Here is a 19,165-nt window from a genome sequence, read left to right as displayed (position 1 = left end):
GTAGCAGAGGCTGAATTAGTTAACTGTTCGCATGATACAGGGCGCGTGGCAGGGGACCAGGGAGGACACTGGACAGCACTGGACTTGGAGGGAGAGGGAGCACTCCAGTTCCCTGCAGTGGGGCCAAGTAAGGGCTGGGTGGAGACTCTGATCCTGATTCCCAGAGACCTGAGGTTTCCTGCACCTTGGTAGGCGGGGATGGAGGGGGCCATGGGCAAGGCGGAGGAGAGGTCCTGCCAACTGGTCCAGCTACCCAATGGCAGGATGCAACTTGGTCCTCCGGCCCAGAGAGCTGAACAGCTCTGATTGGGTGGTAAACGCCTGGGCTCCTATTCCCAGGGCCTCCATGCAGACGCAAGAGCCCACTGAGACAAGATCCCAGATTAGGAGGGTGGATGGACTAGGTCACTCCTGGGGGTCGTCTTCCCCTCCTGACAGCTCTGGGTCTAGGTTGGAAAACCATTACCAGGGAACGTCATTGCGCCCAGACCCACAGCTCAGCAAAGGAACCCCAAAAGGCTTCCTGACTCCCACCCCCAGCCCAAAGGGCGCCCCTCAGTCTATCCTTCCGGCTCCTCAGGGCGCAGGTCACGTTCCCGAGCCCTCTCAGGGTGCCGCAGCCGCGCCCAGGGCGCACAGGCGCCGGGTCCTCTGCCCCTGCCCGGGATGGGACGGGAACAGGGAGGCGGTGGCCGGCCCGCGCTTACCCAGCCGCAGGGTGATGTTGACGGAGTTGGGGTACTGCACGCCGAAGGCCATGGACGGGCTCTGCCACCAGGTGCTCTCGTCCTGGCTGTGGAAGTCGGTGAGGTAGGAGGCGTTGTGGTGGAGCCGGGGGTCCGCGGCGTCGCAGCGCTGGCACTGCGCCCCTGCGCGCCGGGCGCCCACGTGCGGGCAGAAGTCCTCGGGCGGGCTGCCGCACGTGTGCGAGGCCTCCGCGAGCCGCCCGAACGCCGCGTTCTCGAACACCGGCAGGCAGCGCTGCGGGCGCCCCGCGCCGTCGTAACACGCGCCCATGCCCGCGCCCGCCCGCGGCGCCGCCAGCGCCAGGCCCAGCAGGAGCGCCGCCGCCGCCATGGTCACGGCTTCGACCCTGCGCTCCCCGCCGCGCGCTCCGCTCTGCCGAGCGGCGGGCTCGGTGGCCGGACCCGCCCTCCCCGGCGGGCGGGACCCGACGGGCTGGGAGGGCTGGAGGAGGGACCGGCGGGCGGCACCCCGGCGCCCGGACCGCTCCGTCCCTTCGCGCTCACCCCCACCTGGTGGACGTGCCCGGGAGTGCCCGGCTGGGGAGTCCGCCGAGCTGCCTCCTCGTCCTGGCTCTGCTGGGGGACCCCAGACCCGGGGCCTCGGCGTCCTCATCTACAGAATGGGCGGTAAAATGCAGGTTCCTCGCCGCTGCTGTGAGCCCCGGAGAAGGGGAGCGCTCGGCCGGTACCCCGCGCACCGCCTCCTAGCAGCGCCCAGGCCGGCCCTGGCGAGTTCCTCAGCCTCGGGCCCTCCGGAGCCTCCGGGGATCCTGAAAGCGCTTCTGCGGCTGGTTCCTTCTGCCCCCAAAGCGAAGAGATCCTAACGTGAAGTTTGAGAGGAGAGAACCTGGTCTCCTCGTGCGCCCCCTTGGAGAGATCTTCCCTGACAGGTCCTCCCCCAAGCAAATGCCCCCCTCATTTCACCTTCCATTTCTTTCTTTCTTTTTCTTTTTTTTTAAAGAGAGAGAGAGAGAGAGAGAGAGAGAGAGAGAGAGAGAGAGAGAGAATTTTTAATATTTATTTTTTAGTTTTCGGCGGACACAACATCTTTGTTGGTATGTGGTGCTGAGGATCGAACCCGGGCCGCACGCATGCCAGGCGAGCGCGCGCTACCTCTTGAGCCACATTCCCAGCCCCTCACCTTCCATTTCTTAGGAGAAAAGCCACATGCTCTTGTCATAGATATATAGAAAGCATGTGATAAAATTTAGCAGCCATTCCCACAAAAATTCTAAGGAAAACCAAATCTACTTCCTAAACATGTTCAGGACTATTTTTCAGCAAACGTCATGATTAAACAGAGATTCCTAAAAGTCCTTCAGGTGAGGAACAAAATGAGTATTCAGGAAAACTTTGAGAAACAAGATTAATGGTTACGAAGTGCTTAACTACCAATTTTTAAAGATATAAATGAAATCATATAGATGCATGGAGTAGATCATAGATTCCTAAAATAGATGAGTTAGTACATGAAACCACCACAGGTGTTTGATGTTGTTTTGGAAGTCCTAGCAAATGCAATAAGTCAAGAAAAAAATGTAAGACACGAATATTTCTTACATTGTTTTTTGAAGATTCATCTAGAAAATCTGAGAGTCCCTCTTGAAAGATTATAAGCATTAATAAGAGCTTAATAAGAATAAAGTAGAAACACGAACACTAGCAACATTTTAGATGGTAGCAGAGAAAATTGTCACCTTCATCACAGTGATACAAATGATACAATGCCTAAGAATCAATTAGCATAAAATGTGCAAGACCCAAATTAAGGAAAATATAAAAGTGTACTGAGAGACACCAAACCCAAAGAAGAGATGAGCATCTATATTCATGGAATTCCAACTATTTAAACGTTCATTTTTCCCCAAGTTAAAGTGTGAAATTAATGTCGTTCCAGGTTGTATTTTGATGGTGTTGAGGCTTCTTCATTCAAGTTCACTTTTATGGCCATGGGCAGGATTGCAGCAGACCTTTGGCACCCCACCCAGATACCCTTTGCTGGGCTGTGCACCATCAGACACAGGAGACAATACTTTTAGGACCCCACAGAAATGTTCTAATTTCTTTTAAAGTCAGAAGAAAACTTTTAGGTAGAAGAAAATATTTTCATATATGAACTTTTAGGCAGAAGAAAATATTTTCATATATGATATGAATGTATTTGTCTTTATACCAGTGCATGTGTCAAGGGCAATTTTTTTTGAGAGAGAGAGAGAGAGAGAGAGAGAGAGAATTTTTAATATTTATTTATTTTTTAGTCTTTGGCGGACACAACATCTTTGTATGTGGTGCTGAGGATCGAACCTGGGCCGCATGCATGCCAGGCGAGCGCGCTACCACTTGAGCCACATCCCCAGCCCTCAAGGGCAATTTTTATAAATTATTTTTTTAAACTTTTTTTAGATGGACACAATACATTTATTTTATTTATATTTGTGTGGTGCTGAGGATCGAACCCGGTGTCTCACATGTGCTAGGCAATGTATAGGACCCCAGCCTATACATTCTTAATTGTGGCAAAATACACATATCAGAGTTTACCATCTTAACCCCTTCTAAGCCACACTACAGGAGAATGAGGTATTCGCATTGTGTAACCATCTCTACCACCCATCTTTTTTTTGGTACCGGGGATTGAACTCAAGGGCACTCAGCCACTGAGCCACATCCCCAGCCCTATTTTGTATTTTATTTAGAGACAGGGACTCACTGAGTTGCTTAGAGCCTTGCTTTTGCTGAGGCTGGCTTTGAATTCCAGATTCTCCTGTCTCAGCCTCCTGAGCTGCTGGGATTACAGGTGTGCACCACCACACCAAGCTCAGAACCTTTTTGTCTTGCAAAACTGAAATTCTATATCATTAAACAATAACTCTTCACACCCTCCCTCCCCCAGTAAAAGATAAATTTTATAACTTTTTATAAATAAATGATCTCACTAAAGTCCAAAAAGTCACCAGTACCTGGTGCCATTGGTGCTAGGTGGAATATCAGTAGTCTCCAGCATGTAGTAACAACACAACCCATAAGATTTTTCAACTGGTTGGGAGAGGCCCACCAACCATTACATATCTGCTTTACTTCCACAGAAATATTTGACTTACAGATATTTAGTGTTTGACCAAACATCCAGGTACCATGGCCTCCACAAGTGAAGGCCACGTGAAATCATCATCATGCGGAGCCAAGAGGAGGCAAGCTTGTGTCTCTTCTGCTGGGAAGCATGATGCTTGGCAGGCCTCCGGAGGCCCCAGGAGCCACCTGCTCTGCACACAGGGATTCGCCTCTGACCCCCTTACTGGTGACACGGAAGGCTGAGTGGTGCCAGAGCAGGAGCCCTGTGCAGCAGCTCCAGGCCACACACAGCAGCCTCATGTGTGACCCCCAGATCCCGTGGTGCTGGAGGCTTCCAGGGAGGGCAAGACCATGTTTATGGTGAACCCCAGTGGGAAAGCCGCAACGCTGACCCCTCGAGTTCTGGAGCAAGGAACCTGGCTGCAGCAGAGAGCCACGCCATCCACACCTGCCCCGCCCTCGTAGAGACTGGGTGGTGACGGAGGGAGACCTAAGGGCCCCTGGTGAGGACTGCCATCGGGAGCTGAGCTCTGTCAGACCCACAAAGTCCTGGGTGGAGCAGCTCTGCAGCTGTCCCCCACGCCCGGGAGTGGCACACACAGGGCAGGTCCCTGCAGCTGTCCCCCACGCCCAGGAGTGGCACACACAAGGCACAGGCTCTGCAGCTGTCCCCCACGATCAGGAGTGGCACACACAGGGCAGGGCCCTGCAGCTGTCCCCCACGCCCAGGAGTGGCACACACAGGGCAGGGCTCTGAGCTGCTGGCACCCCGCCCCCTGGCCCTCTTTGATGCTCCTCCTCCCTCTCACTGACAGCCTGGGGCAGAAGTGGCTGTGATCAGCTGATGACGAAGGAGAAGCCAAGGGTGAGTCCACCTGGTGTGCAGTTACAGCACCACAGTGGCCCACTACTGTCCTACTGACCGTGAGGTGGCCTTGAGGCTGGCAGTGCCAAGGGGTAGTGTTTGTGCATTTGGAACGACGTGCAGGAATGCACGGTCAGTGGCCAGTGGCTTAGCAAGACCAGAAGGCTCAGACGGGCAGGAGGGGCTAGGGCTGGGCCCATGGGCAGGAGCAGCTTGGCTCTGCACCCTGCTGAGCTGGGCTGTGATGAAGGCTGGGAGACAGACTAAGAGGCCGGGCTGCCCCCTCCCTGGCTCCCGGACAGAGCAGACCACTGCCCACCCTGGCCACCCAGATCATTCTCAGTCAAGGACTCCATTGAAAGAATTAAGTGGTGATTCCTCAGTCCAGGCTTCTACTGATTTGCCTGTGTGAGCAGGAGTGGGGGCCCGCATGGTGACACAGATGCCACCAGCCATACCTGGGCTCAGATGCTGGCTCCAGGGCGTGCAGCTATGCTGGCTGCTGCAGGGGGGTCCCAGCCTCGTGGAAATCGCCCCATGCTAGTCTCCTTGCTGAGAGGTCCTCCATCCAGCTGCCCGGGCAGCCAGGGGCCACTTTTGGCTGTCCTGCCAGTTGGGAGTCCTTGAGCTTTAGAAGGGGGACAAGCGGAGGCCATCCTCTGCCCTTCTGTGAGGCCGCAGAGAAGGGAGGATCTTGGCTCCCCGTGTCTCCGCTCCCCAGTGTGTACGGGAGGCCTGGCTGTGGTCGTGACAGTGGCAATGACCCCTGGCTTGTCCCCTGGCCAGGGGAATTCTCAGAGCCAGTAGAGGAGGAGCGTCAGGGGGCATGCCAGCTTCCAGGGATGCCCCCTCTGGAGCCCTGGACGGCAGCCCTTCCCACTCTGCCCCCCATACTCTGAGTACCTGATGTCCAGCGTTGTGTCCTCCTGCTGGGCACGCCCACGCTTCAGCCAGAGCTAAGCCGGGGTCCAGCAGGGGGTCAGTGCTTGAAGATCATCCCTAAATCTGAGGCAAGATCCTGCCCTCTCCTGCCCCAGCCCATGACCTGGACGGACAGGGAAGGTGCTCACGGGGAAGCACCTGGTGACACCCCAAGGCCGGGGCTCCTCCCTGGTGCAAACTGGGCTGTGTGTGCTCACTGCGTCCCTCCCCCAGCAAGCCTGTCCAGGGGCCCCTCTGTAGCCCCACTGTGTTGGATGGGGCTCAGAGGTCTCATGTCCAAGCCCCCAGCCTCCCAGCCTTCCTGCCTCCCAGGCCAGGGGGGAGAGAGGTGCCGTGTGCATCCAGTTTGATTGACAGGCAGGAAGGAGGTGACAACATGTGGTGCACAGAGGCGGGCTGGGGCAGAGGGAGGTGGGGTGGCCAGTTCTGTGTAGAGGTGGAGGGCGCTGCCCCGGATGGGTGACAAGTGGGGCAAAGGGCCTCTCTGGCTCAGGGGTGCCAGTGAGAAGGGCGGGGCATCCGGCAGGGAGTTGGTCCTGGGGCGAGGCTGGAAGAGGGCCAGGGGCCGATGATTGGGTGGCAGGCCCCACAGCAGGAACCCAGGACTGTCTGAGAGGGTCTGCAGGGGCTGGGGGCCGGGCACTCGTGAAGGGCAGGCCGTATGCGGGTTCACCCTGCTGTCCCCATGGCCTGCGCGGAGCCTTGTTCAAGGGAGTGTTTGTGGGATGAACAGGAGCCCTGGGCGGGCCCCAGAGGGAGACAATGGCTTCTTCCAGGTGCCAACCGGGTTCTCGCCACCCTTGCCCAGCCGCCCTGGAGAGGCCATCCTGCCTGGGCTGGTGACCCAGTGGGGTCCGTCAAGGTCTCCCCAGAGCCCTTTGCCAGTCCACCGTGCTCAGCCACCAGGGGGCGGCATTGGCTGCAGTACAGGTCCTGGCCTCTCGTGCCCCCTGTTGACCAAGCACCTGGGACTGGAGCCAGGCAGCGCCAGGGGAGCTGGGCAAGCAAGACCTGGGAGCAGAATGAGGCCCTTCCTGGAGTCGGCTTCCTGTCCTGGTACACAGGGGAGGACCAGGTCCCTGCCTGCCAGCCTTGTCCCCAGTCCCCAGCCCCAGTGCAGCCGTGTGTACAGCCAGGTTGAGGGGAGTCCCAGAAGGACTGGAGAACCACAGTGGGTGTGCTCAGCCAAGAGAAGTCTCAGCCTGACACCCCAAATCTGGGTGACAAAGGACAGGAAGGCTGTGTATCACAGCTGGTAGGGCCCAGGGAGCCGGAGAACAGAGGCAGTCAGCATGGGAGTGCGGGACAATGAGGTGGCACCGCCACCTGTCCACCAGAGAAGGCTCTGAAAGCCACCTTCTGGAGGACCGTCACCCCAGCCAGGCATCTGTACCCTGAAGCCAGGGTCCCCGACACACACACACACACAACCCAAACCCACAGAAGCCACCGGCCATTCGCCTCTTTCCCCACGGCCTGGAGCTTTGAGGCCTGGCTCAGACCCACCGCCAGCCCCTCTCCCTGACTCCTGGGCAGCAGACCTGCATCCGCTCAGGAGGACAGAAGCCCCAGCCCCTGCTAAGCCCACACATGCCCAGCGAGGGCCACACGATGCCGGTTTCTCAGTGAGGGTCTCTGGCCTGCGAGCCTTGGCCTGCAGGGTTCCTGCAGCCCCCCCAGGGGCACTCTCTCTGGGACCCCCTAGATCAGTGCCCCCTCCCCCAGGAGCCGCCTGGAGCAGCAAGGGATGGGGAGGGGGCTACCTGGGAAGGGGCTAGGCCAGGACCTGGCTCTTAGCCTAGCAATGGTGGGGGCCCAGGAAGGCTCGGGCGGCACAGGGCCTGCACTTGCTTTAGGAAGATGGGTGGGGGGTCCCCAGGGGCCAGCGTGGAGGCGGGCAGGGGAGGCAGGGCAGGGGTGGGGGGTGTCAGAGGGGGAGGTCTGTGTGGTCATGGGGTGTGTCTGCAGCTCCCTGGCCTTCTGCAAGGGCTCCCCTCCCCAAAGCCCCCCTACCAAGGGTTAAAAGCTTCCAGGGAAGGAGGAGGGAGGAAAGCCCTGTTGTTCTGATTTGCTTAATGAACGTTAATTAAGGAGACAGAAGAAGCTGAGTCCTCCAGGACAGAGATGAAAGGCCCGTTAATTAAATCTGGGGAGATCGGCCAGGGCCCGCTGATCCCTCCTGACAGCTGCAGGAGCCCAGGGTGGGGGGCAGTTGCAGAGGGGAAGCAGCCCCCCTGCCCCAGCCTGGGGGTCCGCCCTGGGGGGCCCAGATGCCTCCCGGTTTCCTAGGTGGGGTCCTGCTTCAGCCTCCCCAAGGGCACAGCCAGCACCTGGGTGTTTTCTGGTGACACCTGGGTCAGCTCTGAGTCTGTCTTCCACCCAGGGCCTCAGTTTCCTTTCTGTCCAGGGGGAGACTCACCCACTCTGAAGACAGCTTCAAGGGCAGGGAGAGCCCGGGTCCACCCAGGGTGTGTGGGGTACCTGCCCAGGACCACCCTGCCTGTCAGCAACAAAGCAGGACCACCTGGTGAGCCTGGCACCGGAGCCTGCCACCTCACCTCTACTCATGCACTCAGGGGGCGTCTGCTTGGTGCCCACCCGGGCGGGGCCCTGGGGCTGCCATGGTGCAAGGGGTAGTCCAGGACCTTAGGGGGCTCCCTGGAGAATCAGAAAACAGACGCTGACCCAGGAAACAGATGGACAGGTGCTGACGGACCTTGGCAAGAGCCACCAAAGAAATAGCAGAGGGCCCAGAAGAAGTCCATGAGGGTGGCAGTCAGGGAGGGTCGGGGGGGCCCACAGATGAAGTGGGGCAGGTGCAGGGAGGGCTCACGCTGATGGGAGCGGACAAGGGGCCCTGTGCTGTCACCTCGAGGAGCATCTCCTCCCGAGGCAGTAATGCGTTCAGACAGGCTCGGGACCGACTGGCCTGGGGCGTGTGACTGCTCAGTCCATCAGTGGTCCCAGTCCCTCCACTGTGCCAGCCCGGCCAGGCTGAGCCCTTCCAGCCCAGGAGGCCCAAACACAGAGGTCCCCCCGGACGCACAGGGGCCAGGGCGGCAGCAAGGAGGCACAGTGCCCACTGCACAGACACTGACTGAGCTCACAGACCAAGTCCAGGGGACAGAGGGATGAATGACAGCAAACTTGTCCCTGTGCTTGGGGGCCCTGAGAATGAACGGGTGATCAGAGTCAGTGCCAGGAAGCCAGGGTGGAGAGGAGGTGCCCAGCCTGGTCCAGAGGCAGGGAGGCGTCCCGGGGAGGCGGGGGTCTCTGCTGAGACCAGGAGGGCAGGACAGGGAAGGGAGGCGGTCAGAGACAGAGTGAGGAGTGACCTGTATGCTGGACAGGGGGCTTGAGGGGACAGTGGGGGGATCTGGAAGGGCAGTGCCGTGGAGGAAGGACCTTCTGGAGACCCCACTTCCTGGGGGGCCTCTGGGAACCGGGGAGCTGCGGAGAAGCTGGCAGCAGAGGTGGTGGGGGGGCAGGCTGGTTGGGGGTCCCTGGGCTGCTGCAGGCAGAAGGGGCCTTGGTGGTGGAAGCAGAGCTGGCCAGGGAGAGTGGTGGCCAGGACCACGGCAGGGAGGGGCTGGTGGCCCAGGGAGCAAAGTGTGGCCCCTGGCCCAGGGGCTTCTGTGTGGGGAGGCAAAGTCACAGCAGGCCTGGGGACAGGGAGGGGAAGTGGAGGGGGAGCCCTGGGCTCTGGCTGGCCACCTTGGCTGGGGTGCTGTCCTGGCATGGGGTCCGGGTCAGGGAGCAGGCCTGGGGAAGAGGGGAGGTCAGTTTGAAGATAGTTGTGTGTACCAGAAGTCACTGAGAGAGGTGCCTTGGAGACCAGGCTGGCGTGGCCCGTCCCATGCTGTGTACCCTTGGGCCAGCCCCTTCCCCTTTCTGGGCCCCAGAATTCCCACGGTGAAGGGGTGAGTGGCTGCACGGTGTGGGGTGGCAGAGGATGGCCTGAGCCTCTGGGTCCTGCTGTGTCCCTGGGCCATGGCGTCGGGCATCCAGGGTCTTACAGCCCCCAGGAAGTGCTGGGGCCAGGCTCACACAGACGAGGCCCTGTGGTGCCCGGACACGGCCCCCTTGGCTGCTGAGCTGCCTTCCAGGACATGGAACCCACCCTGTAGGAGACAAAACACACTGCGTCCCCACTGCCCTGTCCTTGAGGGCGGTGCTCATAGCACTGGGTGCTCAATAAGTAGTGTGGGATGGAGGAACAAGTGACAAGCAAGAGAGGAGGAGGGAGGAGGAGAGACGGCCCAGCCACCGGCTCCTGGGATCCCTGGCCCTTTAAGGGGAAGTGAGGGCCAAGGGCAGGGAAGGGGAGGGGATCCACAAGGTGTCTCTCCCTTCACGTGGCTTTATTTTGAAAACACGAACTTTACAAATGTCAGGGAGAGGCAGATTCTCGCTTGGGACCCAGGAGCCCATTAGCATTCCCTGCTTTGCTAACGGGCTCTGCACAGGCCCGGAAATTTATGTGGCCTGCCAGCCTTCGAGACAGAAGGCCAAGGTGGGGGCTTAGAAATGGAGCCATCAGGCTGCCAAGTCTGTGCCTCCCCCGAGGGCGGCCCTGGGGGACCTGGAGGACAGGAGGTGGACACAGTGCAACCTGCCGACAGCGGCCCAGGGACAGGGAGGAGGCCGTTCCTGGAGGACTCTTCTCTGTCTATGGCAGACTTGGGGGCCCCTCACCCCCACTGGGCCAGGCCCCCTGCCCACCCCTTGACATGGAATCGCCCCGATTCATCCCCAAGGTGATCCCTTAGAGAAGGGCCACCAGCCACATGCAGAGCAGGAAACAGACACTCAGGGACACAAGCCACTTGCCAGAAGCCATGGGCCAGGAAGGGTCAGGAGGGGTCAGGGTTGTCCTGCAGCCCCCGCCTGCCCTCCTGGCCTGCCCTCCTGGCCTGTCCTCCTGGCCTGTCCTCCTCACCTCTCCTTGTTCCAGGATGAATCCTTCAGGAACCGCAGCCCCTGAGGCTTAGAATCCCGCCAGCCCCGGGGAGAAGTGCGCAGGCCTCAGAGCGCCCGCCCAAGCACAGGCTGTTCCTGCTGTTCCCTGAACCTGCGCCTGGTGGGAGCCAGGCCAGCCTTCTCCCCGTCCCCCAGGAGGGACCCGTCTGCAGCGGGTGCTTTTTGCAAACCACTTTTCTCTCACTCACGTGTCTCGTGTCTCGGAGGTAAGAGGGGAGCTGTCCAGCCTCCATCTGGACCTGAGGGAGTGCACGCAGTGTGTGCTGTGTGCTGTGTGCCGGATGGGGAGGTGTGTGTGTGTGTGTGTGTGTGTGTGTGTGTGTGTGTGTGTGTAATGGTGGGGGGTTGGTATGTGTAGGGGTATGTGTGTGTGTGATCGTGGGGGGATGGTGTGTGTGTGTGTGTGTGTGTGATGGTGGGGGTGTGGTATGTGTGTGTGATTGTGGGGGTGTAGTGTATGGGTGTGTGTGTGTGTGATGGTGGGGGTGTGGTATGTGTGTGTGATTGTGGGGGTGTGGTGTGTGTGTGTGATTGTGGGGGTGTGGTGTGTATGGGGGTGTGTGTGTGATGGTAGGGGGATGGTGTGTGTGTGAGTGTGTGTGTGTGATGGTGGGGGGATGGGGTGTGTGTGTGGGGGGGGGATGGGGTGTGTGTGTGTGTGTGTGTGTGTGGCAGAACTAACCTGCAAGCCATGGCGACCTGAGAGGGTGTGGTATGGAGGTGCCGGGCCACAGGTGACCTCCGCGAGCCCAGGGAGAGGCAGCTGGACTGATGCAGAGCGTGGCCCCTGGAGGTCCCCAGAGCCAGGCCCAGCTCTCCCTGCCTGGGCCCAGCCGGGCTGAGGACAGGGGGCTGGCAGCCTGCTCTGAGTTGGGGAGGCACCTGGGGGTGGGTGCTTCAGGCCAGAGGCTGGCCTCTGAGGTACAGTGTCTGGGGTCTCAGAGAGGGACCCTACAGGCCACTGGACTCTCAGGGTTCAGCAGTCTACAGAAGTCGGGACCGAGGAGTGACCACAGAGCGAGCCTTGGAGCCGGCCCCAGGGCTCCCCTGCTCTGTCCTTCACAGGCTGGGTCCTGGCCCCAGCAGAGGACAGTCCTGGGGGTCAGCAATAAGGCCAGATCCCAGCCACGGAGCCTGCCCATCCCTCATAGAGGGGCACCACTGACGGCAGGAACACGGTCTGCTACTCCTGTGGCCCCTGGCACAGCGAGTGCCAGTGTGTGTGTCTGCGTGGAGCGTTTGCCCAACCTGTGCCATGGCGGGCAGGGCCTCCGCCCGTCTTCAGAGAGCCCTGGGAGAAAGGCCGCCTGCCACCCTGGGCTCAGGTGAGAGGTCACGCGGAGCCTGGAGGGTGTGGCTTGACTTGGAAGCAGGAAGGCGGGTGGGGGAGAGGTGGCAGGTGGCAGGCGCCATCAGTCTGCAGGTCCCTCATGCACAAGAGCCGAGACAGGCAGTGAGTGGCAGAGAGGCGCGGACACAGGTCCCAAGGAGGGATGCCACAGCCCCGTGGCAGGCGGAGCACAGCAGGGCGGCCTGCCAACAGAGGCCCCTAAATAACAGGGAGTGACCAGCATGTCTGTGGCTCGTCCCGGCCAGGGGACAGACTCCAGCTTCATAACGCGTGATGGATGGGCCTAATATGGAATTGGAGACACCAGGCTGGCAGCCCCGGCCTGGCCTGCCGGCTGCCATTTGCCCATTTATTTATTTATTTATGCATTCTCCTCGGTGGCAAAAGCCCAAAAACAATAAAAGAAATTGAATTGCATATCAGATGGGACATCAGAGGGAGATACGGCCATAAATCGCACCGTACTTATTCCATAAATATCAGCACCTCCTGGATAGCCAGTGCCCGTTATGAAGTTATAATCAGAATCTGGTCTCCGGATGCTGCTGCCAGCCCCTCCTCCCACTAGACAAACAAGCTGGGTCCCCAAATAAATAACAAGTTCCTCAGGCCACCTGCCCCTATCGAGGGAGCGTCTGCTCTGAGGAGCAGGGACCACAGGAAAGGGCAGAAGTTGGCTGGCATGAACGGCTGCCTGGACCTGGGTGCCGCCGCCCAGTGAGGGGTTCCTTCAGAGCTTCTGTCTCCTGCCTGTCCACCCACTGCACCAAAACCTGGGTGGAGCCACCGTGCTTTCCATGTCACACTTTTTTTCGGTGGGGTGGGGGGGAGGATGTGTCAGTCAGCTCTCCATTACTATAACAAATACCTGAGATAATCAACTTACAAAAAGAAAAGGGTTGGGCTGGGGATGTGGCTCAAGCGGTAGCTCGCTCATGCACGGGGTGCTGGGTTAGATCCTCAGCACCAAATAAAAATAAAACAAAGATGTTGTGTCCACCGAAAACTAAAAAATAAATATTAAAAAATTCTCTCTCTCTTTAGATAAAAAAATAAAGTAACATATTAAAAAAAAAAAAAGAAAAGGGTTATTTTGACTCACAGTTCTGCAGCAGGAGTTCGAAGCTGCACCTCCCCTGGTGGCCAGGAGCATAAAGAGAGGAAGAGGAAGGGGCAGGGGCTTTCCCTTCAAAGGCACACCCCCTGTGGCCAGAAGACACCCACTAGGCCCACCTTGTAAAGCCTTCAGCCCCTCCCACAGCAGCCAGCTGAGACCAGGCCTGTAACACCTGGGTCTTTGGGACACCCAGGTCCAAGCTGTAGCAGTGGGTGGAACTTAGATTTAGTAAAATGCCCAGATGCAGGTGTGCGGTCTGGTGGGTTTACAAGTGTGAACAAGTGACAACCCCAAGAACCAAAGCAAAGAAGGAAGTTCCTCTGTGCCTCCCGCACTCCCACCCTGTCTCCGCCTTCTCTGGCAGAGCTCATGCAGCCGGCTTGGGGAGCAAGGTGGTGCACACCTGTGTTCCCAGCAACCAGGGAGACTGAGGCTGGAGGACCACAGGTTGGAGGCCAGGCTGGGCCACACAGGGAGATCCAGTCTCAAGTGAAAAATGAAGAGTTGGGGGTAGCTCAGCAGTAGAGCTCCCCTGGGCTCAGTCCCCAGGACTGAAACATTTTTTAAAAGGTGGGGGTGGGTTTTTTGAGGTGGGGTCTCACTGCGTTGCCCAGGTGGTCTCCAACTCCTGGGCTCCAGTGATCCCTGGCCTCAGCCTCCCAACTAGCTGACAGTCCAGGTGTGCACCACCCGCAGGCCGCCATGCAGATAACCACCATGCAGATAACCGTTCCTGCTTAGCAGCCTTAATGGGTGCGAGGTTGGCCTGCGTGACTGCGAGCCCGGCCTGCACTCTCTCCCCGTGGGCTCCATGCGATTGGCTCACCCACTGTCCCTGGGATGGGCAGGGGGGCTGCTTCTGACTTGGGGCTATTGTGAGGAAGGCTACTAGGGACGCTCCCCGGAGGGGGCTTTCTGTGAATCCTGGTGCTCATTCCTCGGGGGCACGGGCCTGGCAGTGGAGCTGTGGGGCCAGGGGGACTCAATGGGAACTGGAGCCCTGCCACCGCCTGCCCTGCGGTCCCTCCTGCTCGTTACCCACCACCGTCGGCTCCGCACACAGCTGAGCACAGGGGTCCTGATGTCGCTTGGGCTGTGCTCTGGCCTCCGCAGGGCGGTCCCTAGCTCTTGCTCCCCCATGTCCACCTCCTTGTCTTCCTCCCGCCTCCACATTGCCCCACGCTCCCCTCTCCAGTCCCACCTGCCCTGCCCCCTCCTTCCCTGGTCTCCATTGCCACCTCTCCCCTCTCCAGTCCCACCTGCCCTGCCCCTCCTTCCCTGGTCTCCATTGCCCCCTCTCCCCTCTCCAGTCCCACCTGCCCTGCCCCCTCCTTCCCTGGTCACCATTGCCCCAGCCTCCCCTCTCCAGTCCCACCTGCCCTGCCCCTCCTTCCCTGGTCTCCATTGCCCCCTCTCCCCTCTCCGAGGTCAGCCTTGTGAAGGTGGGAGGGTCGGGTCCAGGGGCCACAGAAGGAGGCTCAGCCACACGGCAGAACATGGACACTCGTCGCGGCGGGTAACACAGCGTTTCTGGTCAGAGCCTCTGTATGTTTCCATGGAGGACGATTCATGTAACGTGAAATCGGCCATGGCGGAGGGTGCCGGCGGTGGCCTAGGTGCAGCGCCCACCAGGCCCGGCATTCTGGGTGACGGGGCCGTCTGGCACGGCCTCGCCAACCTCTAGTGCGACCTCAGTATTCTGCCTCTCTTTTCTTCTTCTTTTTGGCCTTTGAGTGTCTCTGCTCCTCCCAAGGCCGAGGCTTGTGGTGCCCACCAGGCCCTGTCCCACCGTGCGGTGAGGTCACCACGAGGGCGGCTTTGGGGCAGGTTGGTGACTTGGGGCTCCCCCCAAGCTGGGTGCCCCAGGCACCTTGTCATGTGGCTGTCCGGGCTTGTTGGGGACATGGAGAGGGACAGGCCGGCTGGGCTCTCCCTGCTGCGGGAAACTCTGCCTGCAGGTGGACAATCCTGGGTGACCTCGGAGCTGCCACCCCATGCGCCTGCGTCCCCCGCCCCCGCCGCCCATAAGCCGCCCTTTCCTTGGGCTATGGCTGGGGGAGGGGAGGACGACCCAATTTATTTGGCAACAAATAAAGAACCGGCGTGATTAAGAGCAGGGGGAGAAAGTTTAAAGGAGGAAAAATACCCTGGGTAATGCCATCGCCTGCGTCTTTATATTCTGAAACGGATCGTTCTGGACGCGGGCAGAAGGCCTGATTTAATATCCTCATGGAAATACTGCACCTGATCCAATTACCACGGGAATTTTGATACAGTCAGCAGTCAAGATGAAAGATTCAGAGGCGCACACCGCGGAGTAAACACGGAGACCGAATTACCCGCTCTCCTCCGGGAAGACTTAAGAGGTTCGGGTCGCTGCGAGGGCACCTCAGGCCGGGCCGGGGCCCCACCGAGGCCAGCTTTCAGAAGCCCTGCGGCCACTCGTCCCTGGCCACGCTGCATCCCAGGCTGGTGCAAGGTCCTCCAGTCGGGCTGCCAGCGGGGCGGGCCAGAGGGTCTGCAGAGAGAGGTGTCCACGCGCCAGGGTGTGGTCCACCCTGGCCCCGGGGTCCTGCTCGAGGTCCAGTCCTGGCTCCCACCCCTTGCTGCTCTGGTCCTAAGCGGCACTCTGGGCTCCCACTTGGCTCTGTCCTCATGCCTCAAGGCTCCTGCCCTGAGCCCGGCTGCCTGCCACAGTCCTTCTCAGGTCCCCTCAGTCATCTTGCTGCCTTCTGGTGACTGGTGGCTTGGAAACACAAGGCTAGCCATGTCCCTTCCCCGCTCAAACCCTCCCATCACCCCCAGGTCTTGGAGGACGTCCAGTCGGGTCACCTGACACTGTTCCTCCGGGTCTTCTGTGCCCGCCCAGCCTCCCCAGCTGGCCTCCCTGTCCCTCACCAGCCCAGGTGTCCCTGCTACATTCCTCTGCGCTCCGGCCCTTGGCCCACAAAGCACTGGCCATAACTATCACAAAACTGTCGCAGGCCACCTGTTGGAGGCCCATCTCCCCGCTGGACTGGGGCTGCCCAGGAGCTGCAGGTCCCTGTCTGTGCTGCTGTGGGTTCCAGAGTCCCCGAGCCACAGGTGACGGACCTGCAGAGTGGGGTCACGCCATGGATCTCACAGAGGTCGCGGGGGAGGAGGGAGATGGCAAGCACAGGGTCCTGGGACCAGGACCACGTCCCAGGACCAGTCCCAGCCCTGCAGCATCTGTCCCCATCCATAATGTGGTCCCTACGTGATGGCACGGCCAATGCCCACCAAGCTTCGTCGCCGTCAGGGGCACAGAAAGTGCCAGCCGGGGCTCCCTTGTCCAGAGGCTCAACGAGACCCTCTGAGCCCCTCAGAGCCCCGTGGGCCAGTCTCCACCTGAGGCCCAAAGGTTTAGAAACGCTTCACCTGTGCACGGTGGCCTCAGCCCAGCCTGTCCCTCGAGGCTCTCCTCCTGGGAGGGGATGGGGGGTGTGCGTGCACAGGAGGGAGAAGTGGGATTTTTGTTTGTTTTTGGTACCAGGGACTGAACCCAAGAGCACTTAACTACTGAGCCACATCCCCAGTCCCCCCCACTTTTTTTTTAAATTTTGAGACAGGGTCTCACTAGGTGGCTTACGGCCTCCATAAGTTGCTGAGGCTGGCTGTGAACCTGTGATCCTCCTGCCTCAGCCTCCCGAGCCACTGGGATTGCAGATGTGTGCCCCGGTGCCCGGCTGGGACAAGTTCTAAATGGAAACAGAAATGCCACTCTGTCAGGGGCTTGCTTGCTGTTCTCTGGGGTGGCCTTCACGCACAGAAATTTCTTCAGATAATGACTTTGATCCATTAACGTGGGACTGCTGAATGCCACCTGTCAGGAGGCTTGCCTTCTGTAGGCCTTGGGGCTCCCTGTGCGCGGGCTGCTGTCCTGTTTAGGGACCCAGCACTCCGGAACCTTCCCTCGCAAGGACCGTTTGATTACTGTGGGGTCCCATTTACAAAGCCCGTTAATCAAGCTCCTTTAAACATTTTAAACTGCATAAATAAACCCAATATACTTGGTTTTCTTTTTAAGCACTTCAAAGGCTCGACAGAGAGACTGTCCCCTCCGCAGATGGAAGACCGTCTTTTTTCTCACAAGCTGCATTTACAAACGTGAACGCCAGCACCCCACACGAAGATTCTAAAAGGGCGATTTAAAACCCCAAGTTCAAATCCAGGGCTTGGCTTCCCACTGTAACTCGGAATGCAAGGCTGACCGCACCCCCTAACCAGCAAAACCCCCCCAGACTTCACACACGCCGGGGCCACCCGACAGGAGCCCGTGGGAGAAGGAAATGTTCACATTCCTGTTTGGTTTCCCTGTGTTCCGAGCCTCCTTGGGCCCGAGAGGCTGACTTACCAAGGGATGGATTTTGTCACAGCGGGCACTGTGGGGGCCGCCGGCTCGGCTGGAGGGAGGGACGTCCTGCCAGCCGGCCTCCCTGCGGGGGTGCAGCCCGTGGGACTCGGGGCTCCTGGCCAGCCAGGACGCGGCTCCACCCCTTCTCCTCTGCACTCCCGCGCCCCAGCCCCACGGGCTCCGGCCTTGATGGGATTCACCTAATCCGTCCGCTCCCTTCTGTCCTGAGGTCTCCGTGTGCCCGTCTCCCCGGGCGGGTCAGCTGGACGGCACTTAATGACTGCTGATTGGATTCTCTGTATCTCCCAGGGCTTTTGTGGCTGTTCTGAGGTCACCTCAAGGGCGGGACGTGGGTCGGAGAACATGGCCAGTGCCCGGGGGGAGGCCCAGAGTAGGGGGTGGCCAGGAGGACCGAGGGCCACCCCCAGTGCCCGAGGACCACAGGGGAGGCAGCCGTGACACCGTGGACAGGGATCCCCCGAATCCCCTGGTCACTCCCTCCTCGATTATCTCCCCACCAGGAACCTGAGAACCTGACGGGCTTGGAAGGCGGCGCCCGGTGGCTGAAGGCGGCAGCTGGCAGCCCTGGCTGACGGCATGACGGGGCACCTGCCCGGGCCTCTCCTGGACCAAGGGGAGGGTGGGGCTGCAGCGAGTGGGGGCGGGCGAGCGGGGGTCTCCCAGGGTCCCCTCCCCCCTGCAGCAGTGGGCAGGGAGGTGGTCTTGGAGACGGGAGTCGGCCATGCGGACTGTCTGGCAGGGATTTTCCTCTTGATGAAGGTGCAGCTGGAGCGGAGGGGCAGAGGGGCAGAAGACACGGCCCACACCCCCTCAGGGGCTCCACAGGATCCCGGCCAGCTTTAAGGATCCTCAGTCCCAGGTTGGACTGTGTGCGGCTGGGGGGGCCAGGCTTGGTGAGGGCAGGGGCTCCCCGACTCCCGCACCCCGTGGAGACGGTCCTCAGGCTGCACACCCCATCCCAGGCCAGGAACAGGGCCTTGGGAGGACCCAGCATGTGTCTGTGGCTCTGAGGGCCCAGGAGTCTCCTGAGAGGCGGCAGGATTGCCCAGTGGTCAGAGCCCCTCTGGGCACCGGGTGGCCCTTCCTGCTCTGCCTCAGTCATGAGGAAACAACTGACATCCTGGGTTGGTCACATTCAATGCTGGGGGAAGCCCCGGCCCTGCGGGTGCCCAGACCCATGGGACAGAGCTGACGTCACAGCAGCTCAGGTGGGGTCCGACATCCAGCCCAGCTGAGGAAGGCCCCCCACAGAACCATGAGGGGGGGAGGAGCAGCTTCCTCCCCTTCCCCCCTTCTCTTTCTAAGCAGCAGCCGACTCGCCAACACCTCTGCCTTGAGCTCAGGCGCCTCACCCACTCCCAGACAGGCTCCGTCACCTTTCACGTTCCTCCACAGAGGTGGGGCGAGGCTGGGGCGTGTGAGGGCCCTGGTCCCTGCCCATTGCTCTGTCCTGTGGCAGCTCTGTCTTCTGTGTGGCCCTCTGCCACCCCCACGTGACCGTAGGAACCCAGGCCCCCGAGGGACGGTCTGCAGGAACGACTCCAGCTGACCCCAGACGTGAAGCACCCAGCAGCGTCCCAAGCACCCGTGGAGCTGTGCCGGAGCTGTGAGTGGAGGAGGAGGTGCCCACAGGTGCTCCAGGCCCCACATGCACCTCCACCTTACCTCTGGGTAGGAGGCCAGGACACCAGGGGCC

General features: G+C 60.1%; 1 protein-coding gene across 1 annotated transcript in view; it reads right to left on the bottom strand.

Annotated features, from left to right (window-relative positions):
* The window catches only part of Lamc3 (laminin subunit gamma 3), a 49,342-nt gene extending 48,265 nt beyond the window's left edge, over positions 1–1,077 (bottom strand). Inside the window, exon 1 of the mRNA XM_026386516.2 lies at positions 708–1,077. Within this exon, the coding sequence (XP_026242301.2) occupies positions 708–1,077 (370 nt within the window). The remainder of the gene's footprint in view (positions 1–707) is intronic.
* Positions 1,078–19,165: the final 18,088 nt, after the last annotated feature.

Source organism: Urocitellus parryii, chromosome 4, assembly GCF_045843805.1.
Source record: "Urocitellus parryii isolate mUroPar1 chromosome 4, mUroPar1.hap1, whole genome shotgun sequence".
NCBI lineage: Eukaryota > Metazoa > Chordata > Mammalia > Rodentia > Sciuridae > Urocitellus > Urocitellus parryii.
Note: the sequence above shows the minus strand (reverse complement) of the source record. Positions and strands in the feature narration are given on the sequence as shown.